At 32.6% G+C, this 16,859-nt stretch overlaps 3 protein-coding genes and 1 long non-coding RNA gene across 12 annotated transcripts in view; 2 read left to right on the top strand and 2 right to left on the bottom strand.

Annotated features, from left to right (window-relative positions):
• The first annotated feature begins 57 nt into the window (after positions 1–57).
• LOC148232731 (uncharacterized) lies at positions 58–2,906 on the top strand. Its single transcript, XR_015810389.1, has 2 exons — positions 58–213; positions 294–2,906. It is a non-coding gene; the product is annotated as an uncharacterized LOC148232731 (long non-coding RNA).
• A 1,668-nt stretch (positions 2,907–4,574) lies between these two features.
• Positions 4,575–6,010, bottom strand: LOC148232730 (gamma-interferon-inducible lysosomal thiol reductase-like). The gene is made up of 4 exons (XM_088189572.1): positions 5,835–6,010; positions 5,614–5,760; positions 5,374–5,547; positions 4,575–5,313 (listed from the first exon to the last, which is right to left on the bottom strand). Exons 1-4 carry the CDS (start codon positions 5,940–5,942, stop codon positions 5,086–5,088), a joined length of 657 nt encoding a protein of 218 aa, XP_088045698.1. The 5' UTR covers positions 5,943–6,010; the 3' UTR covers positions 4,575–5,085.
• Positions 6,011–6,979: 969 nt separating this feature from the next.
• Positions 6,980–8,552, top strand: LOC148232729 (ribosome assembly protein METTL17, mitochondrial). The gene has a single exon (XM_088190513.1). The coding sequence runs from the start codon at positions 7,056–7,058 to the stop codon at positions 8,487–8,489; it is 1,434 nt and encodes a 477-aa protein (XP_088046639.1). The 5' UTR covers positions 6,980–7,055; the 3' UTR covers positions 8,490–8,552.
• A 2,057-nt stretch (positions 8,553–10,609) lies between these two features.
• Positions 10,610–16,859, bottom strand: part of tgo (Aryl hydrocarbon receptor nuclear translocator homolog tgo) — a 137,423-nt gene continuing 131,173 nt past the window's right edge. For 6 of the 9 annotated variants that reach the window (XM_088190509.1, XM_088190511.1, XM_088190510.1 and 3 more), the window contains 8 exons: positions 16,212–16,400; positions 16,017–16,093; positions 15,743–15,953; positions 15,535–15,685; positions 15,231–15,460; positions 14,953–15,158; positions 11,580–11,778; positions 10,610–11,511 (listed from right to left, as the gene is read on the bottom strand). In XM_088190509.1, coding sequence (XP_088046635.1) covers positions 11,354–11,511; positions 11,580–11,778; positions 14,953–15,158; positions 15,231–15,460; positions 15,535–15,685; positions 15,743–15,953; positions 16,017–16,093; positions 16,212–16,400 — 1,421 coding nt within the window. In that variant the 3' untranslated portion in view covers positions 10,610–11,353. Of the gene's footprint in view, positions 11,512–11,579; positions 11,779–14,952; positions 15,159–15,230; positions 15,461–15,534; positions 15,686–15,742; positions 15,954–16,016; positions 16,106–16,211; positions 16,401–16,859 lie in introns of all 9 variants that reach the window. The other 3 variants (XM_088190507.1, XM_088190503.1, XM_088190504.1) reach the window with 1 other exon arrangement.

Below are 16,859 nucleotides of genomic sequence, written 5' to 3'. Positions count from 1 at the left end.
AAACCGTTTCGTGCGTCACAAAATGCTAGTTTGAGGCGATCATTTTTGGCCAATGGCAACACCATAGCAACCGGCTATGTAACAACACACTTGGCACGCCGACTAAAGTAAATTGTTCCGAGATTTAACGGCTGAAGTCGATCTGTCGGCTGGCAGCGCTCAGTAAAAACTCTTGCGTCGCTGCTTTTTTATTACATTATATCACAATAACAGGTCACTCATTTTTTATATTTTGGCGTAAAATAGTTTATTATCTTATTTACATATGATCAATATTTAATTTTCTATTCTAGATTATATTTTTTTATTTACCCCAATAATGATGAAGAATACTGTTGAAGATATTTTGAATAATCCATTTTCTAAAAGAAGTTATAAAATGAAATTGAAGATAATCAAAATTGGCAAACCACGTCCACCTCTTCCCAATTTATTTATGAAGCATAAAGACAATAAATGTGAATATACAAGACATTTTTCATTTTCATCATATGAACGAACTGAGTGGTTAACAGGCTGCGAACTTCGATCTAGATTGTTCTGTTGGCCATGTTTATTGTTTTCTAAAGAAAGAAGCGTGTGGAATAAAAGTGGATTTGCTGACCTCAGTCATCTGATAACGGCACTGAAAAAACACAAAAGAGCGCAGTCACACGTTCAATCATTTTTTTCTCTCAAAATGTTTGGAAAACAACGAATTGAAGTCACGACTGACGCTCAACGTAAAGATAATATAAGTCAACATAATGAACAAGTTAATAAAAATAGAGAAATATTAAAACGAATGATTGACGCAGTAGTATATCTAGGAAAACAAGAACAACCTTTTCGAGGCCACGATGAGTCCTGTAATTCACTAAACAAAGGAAATTACCTTGAATTTTTAAATGCACTTCGAGAATACGATTCTGTTTTGGATACTCATTTAAATACTGCAACGGTGTTTCGTGGTACTTCCCCATCCATACAGAATGACATAATTGAAGCAATTGGTGATGTTATTAAAGATCATATTAAGGAAGAAGTAAATTCAGCAAATTTTGTCGCTATTATTCTTGACGAAACTTCAGATATAATGACCAACTCACCCCTCTCAACAGTTTTGCGTTTTGTTTATGAAGGTAAAGTTTACGAGCGGTTTATTGGCTTTACAGACGTTAGCTCTGATAAAACAGCCGATGGCTTATTTTGCCACGTTGTAAATATAATTGAAGAATTTCAAATTCAAGAAAAATTAGTTGGACAGACTTATGATGGGGCGAGTGTAATGAGTGGGCATATTAATGGTTTGCAAGCCAAAGTACTCCAAGTATATCCATTGGCCATTATTACACACTGCTATGCTCATATGTTGAATTTAACATTACAACAAGGTCTTTCCAATATAAAAGTGTGCAAATCATTCTTTCAAACTTTAAATGGATTGTCTGCATTCTTTTCGAAATCTTCCAAACGAATAAATGCTTTACAAGAGTTTATAGCTGGAAGACTTCCTTCTGTTACACCTACAAGATGGAACTATACATCACGGCTATGTAACACAGTGCAAAAATACAGAAATGAATTTACGGACTTTTTTCGAGACGTCGTGAAAAATTGTGAACTATGGGACCCCGACACTGTAATAAAAGCACGAGGTTTTCTTAGCTTTTTGGAAGATTTTGAAACAAGAAAACTTCTCCACATATTTTCAAACCTTTTTGGAAAAACTGATGTGTTATACAACATTTTACAATCCAAATCTTTTGACATATTATATTGCTGTAAGAAAGTTACCGAAATTTTGCAACAACTCAGACATGAACAGGAAAATAATTATGAAACATGGGATTCTTATGTAACGGAAGAAAATTATCCAAGACTGAGTAATGATTTGCTTGTTGAAGAAAAGCACGCGTTTAGCCAACTATTTAATACAATAGTTGATAATATATGTAAGCAAATTGAATACCGTTTTTCCTCAATGTCCAAATTGGAATATTTTCACCTTCTGGAGAAAGAAAAATATGAGCAATATAAAGGAAAATTTCCAAATGAATTACTTACCAAACTGCAACAATTCTATGGAACATTATTTGATTATATAAGTTTAAAAAATGAGCTTGCTGTACTTTATCATTTACCTGAATTTGCAGAGAAATCTGTTCATGAGCTTGTACAATTTATAAACACAAATAATCTTGAGTCAGGTTTTCAGGAAATAGATAAATTAGGCAAACTAATATTAACTCTTCCAAGCAGTACTGCTTCAGCAGAACGTTCATCTTCTGCTCTGAAACGAATTAATAATTATTATCGAAGTACCCAAGGCCAAGAAAGGCTATGTGGCCTTAGCTTGATTTCAATAGAAAAAGGTATCCTTATGGATATTAAAAAGAAGAGCACTTTTTATGACAGCGTGATAGAAAAATTTATCATTAAAGATAGAAGATTAGATTTTATATATAAATAATTATAATTTTATGTTTATTGGAAATTTTATATTTTTATATAATAATATTTTAGATTAGGTTTGATGTTTATTTATTTATTTATATATGGGAAAAAGCTGTAAGGCAGTTTAGGCATGCCAAAACCTCGGCTAATAAAAATGAAAAAATGTACGTTTTTTTTTATTTTTTATAGCACACCCAATATTAACACCCACCGTACGCAACTGGTTGCCATTCGCCGCCATCACCTCAATGTTACCAGAGTGCCACCTAATTTTTGGCATAATGAATAAATTGATCTTCACAATAAAATAATTAATTTATCATAAAATCAATTTAACCTAAAAGTAATCTTTTAAGTTGAATGTTAAGTTAAACAGCAACGCGCTACTGCAATAGGTTAAGACAAGAGACTAAAAATATTGTAATAAAATAAATTTGTAATAACATGATGAATAAAAGCAATTAAAGTAAGCAAGAGTTTGAATCTATCCCGAGCACTGTTTTAGTGGTCTAAAACATCTTACATGTCTATTATATTTAATTTACATTATTGCATAAAAAAATAAGTGAGTTTAAAAATAATAAAATGTCTTTAATCAAATTATAAATAGAAGCATTCCTCAGAAAAATCTCATAGTATTTATTTATTATTTTTTACTTTAACTGTATTTTGTATTTATTACTGAATTTATACATTATTTATTATCTTAGGCTTGTCTGTATCTCTGTTTTTTCAGTATCTGTCTTTATTAAAAACTTATTATGATTTGTCACTATGTGTGTAATTCATATTATGCTTACTTTGAAAAAAATATTTTTTTGCCTCCTGGCCCCATCTGTTTCTATTGTCACTAGTCACCACTCCATAAAACGTTAATTCAGTGCCAAAATTAAATAAAAACCACATTGTCAATATTGTATTAAAATCTTTCAGGGGCATAGGTATTTTTCAAGATCTATATGACCATATGTTTGACCAATCTCCAATGGAAAACCATTTAATAAAAGTTTAATAATTAATTTAAGTTAATTCTGAAAAATATTTAGATGCTAGAATACATTTTATAACAAAAACTTTTATAAATGTCGAAAGTAAATGTATTTATTATAATAAACTAATCCATTTTAAAGATCAGTAATTTTGGAAAAAAAAATATTGTATGTTAGATATTTACATGTAGTGTATAAATCGTATATGTACTACGTCTTTATTTGGTATCACGGCGCCCCACAAGTCTAGCGCCTCAGGTGAGAGCCTGTACTGCCTGTAACGTACTTCTTCGAAAAGTAATTTGTAACAACTCGAATATTATTGGTTTTTCTACCTATCCTTGTCTTATATTTGTCGATGTTAAGAGCAAGGGTCTTTGTTTTAGTAAAGAAAACACGTCGGCTAAATTATGTGAAGTAAAATTGCACCCGTTTGGATATTTTCAGTATTTTAAAGCTTCTTTCTATCTACCTTTGTCTAATATTCAAGTAAATTTTGCGAAAAATAGAGTCTTTGTTTCAGTTAAAGAAAACACACGGGTTAAATTTTTAGTCATTTGCACTTGTTTGGTTCTATTGCATCAGAAATTCTAGGAATCTACCAATGTTTGTGTTTATCGCTTATACATTTGTAAAAATCGATTTTTTAATTTTGTTAATATCTGGACAGATTCTTTATGGACCAGATAAAAAGCGGTCACTGGCTACATTGTGGCTCGCGGTTTGTGGACCTCTGGTCTAATGTATTGATATCTCCTTTGTGTATTGCGGCTAATCTGTTTAGACAAAATTAGCTTCTTGTCTTTTAGAACAACTACCAAACCTAAAATAATCTCCATAAACAAAAGCTAAACTTAATGATGAAGTTGAAACTCAAATTCAAGATATAGTACACAAATATATCTCTGAGACTCAAAGAAAATATCTGTATTTTTGAAATAAAATATATAATTTCTGATGAAAGAAAAGTTAGAGTAAGATGTAAAATAAAACACAATTTTATTGATAAAACAACTTAAATTAACTTGACTTGATACATCGGCTGACTAAAGCAATGTAAAAAAAAAATCTGCAGGAAGTGATACACCACTAAAAAGTTTATTTTTACTTCAAAGCCTGAATATCTTCAATAATAAATAAAACAGGTTGGAAGGAAGAACTAATCGTTTAATTTTAAAATGGTAACATTTTCGTATACAAATCAACAAATAAACAGTTATTACAAAATAGTAAACTGTAAATTAAGGTTTGGTGTAAAAAGAATAAATTTGTATAAAAATTAATAACATTTTTTGATTACCTTAAGTACATTAGACTAGAAAAATGTAAAGTTCAAAAATAAATAATCTCAATAGCTCGATTTATACATTTGTTAGAAACAAATTAAAATTGACTATAAAAGTTATACATAAAACATTGTCTAAAAATCTAACATTTAAATTGTCAAGATTGAGCAAAAATCATGAGAAGTCAAATAAACTTAATAAAGCATTCGATGCATTAAAATTTAGTGTAATATATAACACGACATTCTATTATTATTACATACATATGTACATCCATCAGTGATATGAAAAAGGTGCAATCAACATGGTTTATCTGAACATTTTACAGGGAAGACTTCACTCGTGGTTTGTAAAACAAAAGTTAATATTCAGTCTCATGAACATGCAGCCGGTTTCAACGCACCCGAGAAATATGTACATAACTCCATAATAAAGTTTTTGAGCAAAGCTGCTTGGTTCCCTTTGCTTCTGGCTACGTAAATAGTCGGAATGAAGGATGGTCTCACAGTGATTGTTCTTAAGCCGTGACCTTTCAACAGCTCCGATCCGTATGTACCTTTGGCGCAGTCCAAAATCGGAACTTGATCATTCACCAACGCACACTGAAATAAATATTACATTATACAAAAATATTCCTAGTTAAAATAACCATATTATAATACCCGTCTCAACGCTTCTTCGGGATCCATATTGTCTTTTATCATACAGACAATGACAGGCAAATGATTGGCGACTTCCATTAATATATCTATGGTACATGCATGTATTTTATTCGCAAAACACTCAAGCTCTCCATGTTGACATTCAAAATTGATCTCATCATCTTTGTAGTAAGTCTAGAGAGTTTAATAAATCATACATAACAAACGATTAAACATTAAGCGTGCTGAACCGATACTTACTCTAGCTTTTCCGTATGGAATCAATTGGATATTTATACTATCTTTGAGCTTATTATGTGCATCTTCTAAATGATGTACGAAAAAGTGCTTTGAATCAGGACACAGTGCCTCGTAATAAACTGTCACATCTATGGGATCTTTCGATACCTGTATACACATTAAAATATTTATAATTGAGATATAAAAAAGAATTTAATCTTCACGAATGAATGAGAAATCACTTCTTTGATTGCCTCTCTGTTCATATACATCCTGCATGTGTGAAACACTAGGACAAGAAATATGAAAACTATCACAATTTTAATTTTGGTATTCGAATAAAAAGCCATGCTTGAGACAGTCGCGCTTTCTTATCATCTATCAGTTGACAAGTGTCACTTAAACGTCACTGTGCAATGACTCGAAGTAACGAGCATACAGTTGTGTTACTATTATTTGTACTACTCAATTGCAAATCTAGTACTAATCTGATTTTTTAATGGATATAATGATAAGTGAAGCGATTGGAAACTTTAACGGTTTACGATTTTTAATCGAACGCTTAACATTTGAAAACATGGTAACTCATTTACCGACGCACCAAGAAATTTTAATATTTTCCTTAAAATAATTATTATTAGTTTATTAAAATATTAAAGTGATTTTAAAAAAAATTACCGTCCAGGCGTCCAGAAGTTTCTTCAGACAGGCGTGTGTTAAGCGCTAGTGGGAGCAACCCCGGATTTTTTTAGAAATGTGTCTAATTACCTTGTTTGAAACGCAGTCTAACCCTGGAGCCTTCGTGCTCTTGATGCGCTTGGCGGCTTCCTGTAGCTCTTCTTTGGAGAACGAGAGAAAATCTTATTCGGCTGCTGCTGTCGGGCCACTGTGCCTTTCTGATCTAAATTGCTACGAATAATTAATTTAAATTACTGGTGGGGCCCGGTCCAAGTGGCCCTAAATATGAGTCACTCATGAATGTATTGAAATCATATAATTTTACTAGCATATGCTGGATAAATTATATTTTCACTGGTAAAAATATATATCTACTGGTGAAAATGTATTTGAATACGAATCTCAAAAATCGCCAGAGCACCATTTCTAACTATCATTTCGTGCACGAACCAATTTTGAGTGCATGTGCACGTTTTTGAGTCACGCGGTAGCAGAAGCGTATACTAAGTGAGGAGATACGTGAATCTGACAATTAATTTATTATTTTTATTACTGGGAATTTGCTTTTTATATTATTATTAAGAAAAAAATTAATTGTCAATAATGTAGAAGGTAAGTTAAAAAAATAGTGTGTAATTTAAAATTATTTGAATATATTTTATGATTATTTTTATTTTTTAATTATATATGTGTGTTCGATATTACCCCACTTAAGTGACGTTTATTGGTTATGTTTTTATTGACGGCGTGCCGGTGAGGTTGACAGATGTGCCTCCAATTTTAAGATGTCTCTACATCGTAAGCTGAGTTCGAAGCTATCGATCGTCATCGCGAGGCGATATTATGCAGCGTCGCCTAAGAAACTTGTCGTTCAGCTCCATTCGGAAATCGACGAGAAGGTGACCAACAATGAGATCAAGATTCGCAAACATCCAGGACGTATGTATCCTAATTTGATCGTGGTCCCGAAATCCATCACTGATGCTATTCTCGAATCGATCGGCAACACGCCAATTAAGGCTCTATTGAGGGACGCCCAATCGTTGATCAATTATATCAGATCTAGACGTTTACCTGCTGAGCAGAGAGAAGTGAATCAAAGATATAAAGAGTTGGCTCAAGAATTTGAAGCGACGCAGCTGGCAAATATGGTACCGGTGACTGATAAAACGTTGTCCTTGTGCGATAAGAAAGTGAATAAGAAGCTGAAGGAAGAAATGTACGCTTGGCAGGCTTTAGTATTAGGCGAATATGAATCGATCAAGTACATGGTAGGCAGAGGACCGGCTAATTATGCAGTTTTATATAAAATATTCAACGAGATAAAAACACGGGGGGAATATACTCCGACGACATTCTTCGATTTCGGTTCGGGAATAGGTACAGGGATCTGGACGCTCACCGACTGCTGGAAGGCTCCGATTAATGAATATTATACGGTGGACGTGTCTCAGGAAGTACAGAATTTGGCGAGAGACTTGCTATTTAAAATTTACGATAAAAAAACTGTGAAAGAAGATCGATTTTATCAGCGGCAGTTCTTATCCATGACGTCGAATCCATACGATTTAGTCTGTTGTGCTTACTCGCTTTCCGAAATGCCGTCAGCTAAGCATAGACTGCGTACTGTTCTAAATCTATGGAATAAAACTAAAGATTTTCTAGTGCTGGTGGAATACGGAAGCAACGCCGGCTATAAGATAATTTGCGAGGCGAGAGATTTTATTTTGCAGACGCAAACCGACGACAAAGCCGGACACGTCTTCGCTCCGTGCTCGCACGATTTGGACTGTCCGAGATATATTTTAGATGAGACACCTTGCAATTTTGAAGTTAGTTTCGAATTTAACAATATAGAAAAGAAAGTTAAGTCAGGCAAAGAGTTGTATTCTTACGTCGTTTTGAGAAAGGGTAAACGTCCCGAAAGCGATCCTCAATGGCCCCGTATAGTCAGAAATGTGTTGCCGAAAACGGGTCACGTCATCTGCCGGATGTGTTGCAGCGACGGAAAAATCAAGGAGCTTATCGTCACTCGTAAGCACGGTAAATTAGAGTACAGATGCGCTAAAGCCAGCAGATGGGGCGATTTGATGCCGGTCAATTTAAAAGAAATTGATAGGACAGACATATCTAAAATGAACGAAAGTGATCCTACAAATGAACAGTCAGTCAGTGAGAGTGAATCATCTAATGAAGAATCTCGAGAGAAATTACTATAATTTAGTTACATACGTATGTATATTTGTAAAATTTAGTTTTTGAATATATTTAGTATTAATGAACATTTCTTTTATTTATTTAAGACCAAATATGATATTTATAAATGGATACTTTTCGATGCTAGAATTTCATCTAGGGTATCCAAATTCATTACCCGGTTCTTGGGTAGTTTTTCATAAATTAACCGGCAGGTGGGGACATTTGCTCTCCTCTGAATTTGGCCAGAAAAATGCATACAGAAGAAAACTTGAATTTGTAACTGCCATATTTATGTCATTAATAAATAACATAAAGAGCAGAGGGCCCAGGTTAGACCCTTGAGAAACACCCGAAGGTGTGAAATATTCTTTTGACAATCAACCTTCATAGGTTACAAACTGTCTACGATCGCTCAAATAACTCGAGAATAACCGAGTTATATCATCGAGCAGCCGAGGTTCAACAAGTTTCTTAATAATAACCCATGACAAACCTTGTCGAAGGCCTTCTCAAAATCTGTATATACGACGTCTACTTGTATTCCTTTGAATGATTAAAGACATATCTATGGATAATTATTTCAAACAAAGCGACTGATCTATGGTTCTTTATATACAATTTGCCACCCTTTTTATGAATTGGGGTGACTTGTGCATTTCCATAGATCAGGAAATGTTGACGTGTTGAGAATTAGAAGACCTGGAATACTTAACTGTGTCATGAGAATTAGATCAAAAATAGGTTTTAGAGGAGCAGTGAGACTGACTTCGCAACTCTTCAAAATGAAATCAGACCCAAAAGAATGCCCTGTCTTCAATTTAATAAAGCCGTATTTAAGATCTGAGCGCTCAGTTTCTTTGATTGTCAGTACTGAAGACCAAGAACAAGAAGAAGGAAGCGACTGAGTAGAAGGCGAAAAATATTCCTCGAAAAGAGAACGAAAATAATGTGCACAACCGCCAGCAATATTTTGTGAACCGTCCAATGTATTATCGTTGAAGTTCATCACTCTCGGCGTCGACTGAGTAGCGCGTTTAGAGTTAGTGAATTTCCAGAACTCTTTAGGAGCATTATTTGTTTATGCCACTTTTTGTAATAGTTGCTATTGTTTATAAATTATGAGGATAAAATAATTGTTTGTACATTACTGTTGTACAGATTAGAACACCTTATGAATAACTGTCTGCAAGGAATCTTTTTCCAAAAAATAATCCGAATTAGTTTTAATACTTTCATTAGATTAGGTTTGGTTTTAAATGGCAATTGAACTTTTCGCAACTGTTACACTGAAGTATGAATATAATTTAATGCTCAATTTTTAATATTTTAATGCACAAATCATTCGTTTTAGTGCACACTATAAATAAAATGTAGCTCAATCTAATCTTTTTATTGAACATAGATATATTTATTTAATGTTAATTTTATATTATTGTAATGCACAAACAATTCATTGTATGAAACAAAGTATACATTTAAATGAACATATCTCATAAGATAATTATCTGGTAAATTGCACAAAATTATTGATATAGATGTCACCGATTGCCAGACTTTCAGTCTAGTGGTTAATACTTACTTGTAGGTATTCATTATATCTGATTGACTTACCATGTTGGTACAGATTTACTCTGTTGTAACGCATTAGGCTTACGTCTGTCAGATTATAATGGAAGATACAAAAAAATCTAATTTTTACAATAGGTGACTTTTTGTTACATTTACAATGGGTGACCTAACACTTGAAAGACGTTGGTTTAAATCTGATACGGATCATCACAGATTAAGTTTTGTAGATTTTCCTAATCTATTGATTGTAAGCTGTAAAAATAATTTATGATTTGATTGCAGTCTGGTGTTCCAATGCTTACTTAGTAGTAGTTGATTGTGTTACTCGATTGTAACGCATTGGGCTAACGCCTGATATGTTGGAATAGAAGATTTAATATAATTTTTAGTAATGTGCATAAATCTGATAATAATATTCTAAAATTTTATTTATTTCTGCTCACTGTATGAAATCGGCAATGAAACACTTTAAAGATTTGGGATTAAAGCTACCAGGAACACATTATACGTAGAAGGTCTTTTTCTATGCGTGCAAAAAAGCCGCTGTGTTTAACATAAATAAAACAAAAACTAGAGCTAAGATCTTTTTATTTATCTTTTAGAGTAATTATATTAAATGTCAAATAGTGAAGCACGATTTTCAATATCAACAGAAAAAAATGTATTTAAAAACAATATTTTAAAATAACGAGACAGGAACGATTCTGAGCGTCGGTTGAATTTTAAATATAATGTAAAATGGCATTTAAAACAAACCGGGAACAAACAGAATCGCTTACAAATTTCTCACACTTCGGGAAACATAATAACTAATTAATTAAATATGCAAATTTACGATTTATAGCCTAGTCAAATACTCAGTTTTTTGTGCCATTCACAAATTAATTTAAACTTTAAAATTCTCTATTATGATATAATAATAATAATAATATTTATAATTAAATTTTTGTGAAAATTATTTTTTAGTGTTTACAAAGTCCCGATAATTAAAATATATATTGACGTTACAATATATGCGTATACTTAAAACAAAATACGTAAATAATTCTCTCACGTTCACTGCACAATACACACATCACAAAAATTAATTTAAAAAAATTATACAAAATTCATTGTAACGTAGCATTTGTCTTCGTCCGGCACAAAATGTTCAGCACTTGAACGATCGTCTCTACTACGATTCGTGTTTAAAAAATCAATAGCATAAAAATGTTCTCACACTTTTATAAAATCTATATTTATATCCATTATTATCGTTACGTTGTAAGATTCAACAAAAATATTATACACTGCGTAAAGGCTCCGACGGGTGAACTTATTCAAAATTAGTGTTGAACATGTTGATGTTGAGGTCCTCGAACGAAGCCGCTCCGCCTTGATCCAGCATCTGTAGCATGTCCGACAACTCTTGGGGCTGATGCGTCTGATGCGTTGGTCCACCTTCGCCCCCTCCCCCTTGCCATGACCACATACCTATAAATGAATATGTAAAATTAGATGATTGAAAGTAGTCAAGTTAGCGAAAAAAGGTTAGCACTGACCAGGTGGTGGATTGTTGGGAGCCTGCTGCTGATAATGATGATGATGTAGGGGCGGATGATGAGGAGCTCTTTGATGCAATTGGGCGTAGGTCGGAGGTGGAGCAGCCGGCGAACGGGCTGGAGATAGAGGAGCTCCGGTTCCGGCACCGGCAGCGGTGCTCGTATTGCCATATTGATAACCCTCAGTTACAGCAGTACCCTGTATACAAAATATATAAACAATTAGAGAGAACAAAGATCTAAATAAATTAAATTCTACTTAAAATTATTTTATTAACATTTTAATGCAATGAGTTGCCGCTTTTTTTGAGTATGTGAAATTTTTTTATGAAATGTATGAACCATAATTATAATATATATTTCATCTAAAAATTAATATTTTATGTTATACTCCTTGAACAGAAATACAATTCTGGGTCAAAACTGTTTCATTAGGTAAACATAAAATCAGTCCAATCAAAACAAATCGAAATATCACAGTTGATAGCACATCAATTAATAAAGTATTCCCACCTGAAATTCTGCATATTATTGCAAAATATCCAAAAAGGTTTCGTCCATTTTGGGGTGATTGAAAATATTTTTCAATATTATAATATAAAATGGAATTATCTGTATGGAATTTCTCCAAATAGATGAATTCTCAAAAGGTATGCATAAGGTAAGCTAATAAGACAGGACAGGTAGTGGTGATTTACCCTTTTTGAATAATATATATTCAGTAAATTTACCGCCATCAATTTATGGTCAACAATTGATCGCTAGCATATTTTACCGTTTATGACTGTAGAAGCAATGAGATGTGTTTGGTCAAATTATAAAGTTTTTTTCTTCATATTTTTACTTTTTTTTTTAAATTCGTTTTGCTAATTTTTTTCAAATATCATAATTTAAATTTATTGATAAAATCTTTTTTATTTACGTTTCACTTTTATCAACTTGTAATTATTTTATTTAGATCTCACATTTATTATTATTTTTATTTATTGTATTATATTTATTGATAAAGCAAATACATTGGTTCTCAACATTTTATTACATTATTTTTATTTACATTTCACTTTTATCAACTTATGATTATTTTATTCACGTATATATTCGAGTAAATGTTGCTTTATTAATAAAATTATTTATTGTTTCTCAACATTTTATTATTAATTTAAATTTCTGTCCTAACCATTTGAATGCCGTAAGGACGCCGGTGTCTGCTTACGAACGAGGAAATGAATGCCACTAGTATGCGGGTGTCCATTTCTAGTTTTGCAAAATTATGAAATAAATTTTTTCTATACTTTTTGCGCATTTACTTGTATAAACTGGATTTAATTTTGTTTCTACAATAAAAAGTGGTTCACATAAAAAAAATGAAAATTTTCAGAAATATTTTTTTAAAATATATTTATAAAATCATCTATATTTGCCAAAAAAATGCTTGGCATTCTTAGCATACACTGCCTAATTTGATGACACTAAAAGGGTTAAGCTATGAATAGCATATTTTTTTAATTCTATAATCTATGAAGGAATAATACATACAAAAATAACATTGTTTCAATCTATTATTCTTGATGGAACAAAAAATATTCTAATATTAATTGAAATATGTAACACTATAAAACAACACAGAGTCGGAAATGATCGTCAAGGCAGCGAATATTAATCCTTTCTGAATCGAAGAATTAATGGTTAAGACGCTTTATCACTAGTCGAACCGGCTTTTTTATGATTAATAATATGATTTACTCCCTCTATTTCTTCTTAAAAATTAATTTGTTTACCATATGTATTCTGTATGTTGAGTGTAAGTACGCCTTTATGCAAGTAATTCGCAGAGATGATCAGAAGGACTGAACCAAAGGTGGTAAATAATAAGTAATTTTAATCTCGTTTAGATTAAATATAAGTAATATTAGTAACACTAAAGAATTTTGTAAAATAAAAAAGTGAGAGGTAAATTAAAATAAAATGTTGAGAGCCACTGAAATTGCTTCATCAATAAATATACTACAATAAATAAAACAATGATAAATGTGAGAAGTATTTAAAATAATCATAAAAATAAGATATAAATAAGAAAAGCTTATAGTAAAATGTGTATTTTACTAAACTGAATTTACTTCTTAAATAAATATAATGTGAGACGTAAATAAAATAATCGTAAATTGATAAAAGTGAGACGTAAATAAAAAAGTTTGTAATAAAATGTTGAGAACCGCTAAATTTGATTCATTAATAAATGTAATATTTTAAATAAATATAATACCACAAATAAAAAAAATTATAATAAAATAATCATAACTTGATTAAAATAAGAAAAGCTTGTAATAAAATGTGTAGAGCCACTGAATAAATATAATATAGTAAATAAATAAAAATAATGATAAATGTGAGATGCAAATAAAATAATCATAAGTTGATAAAAGTGAGACGCAAATAAAAAAGTTTGTAATAAAATGTTGAGAATAACTGAATTTGCTTCAACAATAAATATAATATATTAAATAAATATATTATAATAAATAAAAAGAATGATAACAAAATAATCAAAAGTTGATTAAAATAAGACTGTAATAAGAAAAGCTTATAATAAAATGTGTAGCACCACTGAATTTACTTCTTAAGTAAAAAAAAGTTTGTAATAAAATGTTAAGAACCACTGAATTTGGTTCATCAATAAATATAATACATTAAATAAAAAATAATAATAAATGTGAGAGGTAAATAAAATAGTCATAAGTTGATAAAAGTGAGACGTAAATAAAAGTTTGTAATAAAATGTTGAGAGTCAATAAATATAATACAAAAAAAAAATATAATACAATGAATTAATTTTTTTTTAATAAAATTAATTTAAAAAAATGTAAAAATAAATCCACTAAAAAAAAACTCACTAATCAAAGTTAAGGCAGAAACTTTAATAAAAAATATTTTTTTTATGATTTGACCAAACACATCTCATTGCTTCTAGATGGCAAAATATGCTAGCGATCAATTGTTGGATATAAATTGTTTATGCGATCAATTGACGCAGCGTTAAATTGTCAGCGGTAAATTTTCCTAGACCCATATAAAATATTATATTTATATACAAGTTTTTTTCATTATATCACCTAATTATGTGACTCACAGATTTAGAAACACTGCTTAAATGACGTACTTGACGATGTATTCATGCGAAAAATCATAAGGAAGCTGCATATTAAATTTCAATAAAATATTTTAATTGGAAGTTATAGGGAATTTACTAAAAAAAATTCCGCAAAAGTTCGGATAAATAAACCCCGGGCGTTAAGCTTTTAATGTAATTTTGTCTACCCTTAAGAATTGGTTTTCATTATTTATAGACCGCTAATTATACAATATAATAATTTACTTGACGAAGTGAATTGTTCCATTGATGAGACGCTGTCGGACTCGGTGGTTTGTTGGTATGGCGAGTGGCCGGTGCGGCTTGCGGAGAGCCGTACGGAGAAGGATCGCTGCCACCGGTAGCCGGACCGGTGGTGCCGTAGGCACTTGCGTAGCCGCCGACGACTCCGTCGTTATGCCCGCTCGGAGGTCTACCGCTTCCTCCGCCGCCTGAAAAATATAAATCAACTCAAGTCACTTGCAATTCAACATTTATATAATCCATACTGATGTGATAATCACCAGCGAGAATTTCTTGAGGCATATTGGAGTGATGGACGAGCTGCTGAGACGTCGGAGGCGGCAAATGGTGCGTGGTGTGATGGGCGGTGTGGTGCGGAGTGTGATGTGACGAATGATAAAGAGCCGACGGCGTGTCTCGGTGACGCTGCGCCATCGAGTAGTCGTATCCGGCGCCGATGGGTTGCGTTGTTCCGTCGACTCCGGCTCCGGTGGTGTCGGACTGCAGCGATCTGCGCATCAAGTTTGACCTTTCAATATGCATATGTAAAAGAATCGATCGATAAATCTGTAGCTGTGAACTTACTTGGCAGTCGTATTTGTACAAACAATATATTCTACGTCGTCCGTATACGGATTGATGAAGGCGAAAGCCGACGTGCGCAGCCAGACCCAATCTCGGTTTTTAGCGCGGAAGCGATACATTAACGATATGACCTGCCCCTTCAGTTTCAACACTGGAAAATAAATTTTTATTACATTTGTTAAAGATACAATATATAATTTGTACGTACCTTGTTCAAAATTTTCTTTCATGTGCGTCTGATCTTCCGGATGGAAGAAGTCAAAACAGCTTTTGCCTAGCAAGTCCTGCGGCGTGTAATTGAGAAGGCCTTCCACTCTCGGATCGACAAACGAAAATTTACCGTCCAGCCAGTGACGCGATATAAACTCAGCTTGGCCTCCAGAACTCGACAAATCCGACGTGCTCGGCGTGGACGTGAGCTGATCAATGAATTTTGTTAGTAGCTCTTAATTAAGTACAGCTATAGTCAAAATCATACGTACCTGCAACCGCCCTATGGCCACGAGGCAACAGTGAGAAGCGTGAAGCTCATCATCTGCCTGTCTATCCATTTGTACACCTGGAAACAAATCTGATAGGATCACATTTAAGAGATAGTCACACAGTTAAGTGCTCCTTGGACGACGGTGACGAGTGCGCACGTCGTACTCTATATTTGTTTTTTTCCAATAACTTACCGGTCGGTGGCCAATTTTTTATATAACCAGTGCAATGGACGACTGCGTAGCTGTGGCCGTCTCGGGCCGGAGCCAAGGAGTTGGGTTGCTTTAGTCGTCCGAGGTGACCGCCGCTGCCTAATTCCGCACCGCCGACTTTCATCCGGCATATGAATCCTCTCCGAGATCCCATGCATAGCCTCATTGAAGCTGTAATTGCATTAAAAATTAAATTTAAAAAGATATTCGCAATAAAAATATTCAATGTAAATTTATATTTAGACTGTGGAATTAGCATATTGTATTCACTGAGGAATGTGCACTTGTTAAGTTAAAGCGGTATTCCTTGTGACGCGGTTTCATTTAACCCCGTTTATCAGTTTTAAATGGAAATAATGATTATCTCGTGTAATCACTTCTATCTTTCAGGTACGAGTGTATTATGTGTATAAAAGATATGAAATATTAGTCTTGCGTGAAATAAGTAAAAATTTGCCTAATTCACGAAAAATGCAAGCCCGTTGCCTTATTCATGAATTAGGCAAATTATCTGCAGAATGCATATGCATTAACTCGTTATACTCGGATGGTGCCTCAGGGGCACATTTACAATTAATGAAATATAACGTTTATTTTAAGGTTTTTTTCTGTAAATATTTCACACTTTTT

Source organism: Plectrocnemia conspersa, unplaced genomic scaffold (assembly GCF_051122295.1).
Source record: "Plectrocnemia conspersa isolate PC_06_02 unplaced genomic scaffold, ASM5112229v1 ptg000008l, whole genome shotgun sequence".
NCBI classification, from domain to species: domain Eukaryota; kingdom Metazoa; phylum Arthropoda; class Insecta; order Trichoptera; family Polycentropodidae; genus Plectrocnemia; species Plectrocnemia conspersa.
Note: the sequence above shows the minus strand (reverse complement) of the source record. Positions and strands in the feature narration are given on the sequence as shown.

Bases quoted from the DNA above. Each gene is read 5' to 3' on its own strand.
- LOC148232730 (XM_088189572.1), bottom strand. From the start codon at position 5,942: ATGGCTTTTTATTCGAATACCAAAATTAAAATTGTGATAGTTTTCATA. The intron at 5,548-5,613 runs GTAAGTATCGGT...TAAACTCTCTAG, and splicing joins TTCCATACGGAAAAGCTAGA to ACTTACTACAAAGATGATGA. The intron at 5,314-5,373 runs GTATTATAATAT...TATTTATTTCAG, and splicing joins CCGAAGAAGCGTTGAGACGG to TGTGCGTTGGTGAATGATCA.
- LOC148232729 (XM_088190513.1), top strand. From the start codon at position 7,056: ATGTCTCTACATCGTAAGCTGAGTTCGAAGCTATCGATCGTCATCGCG.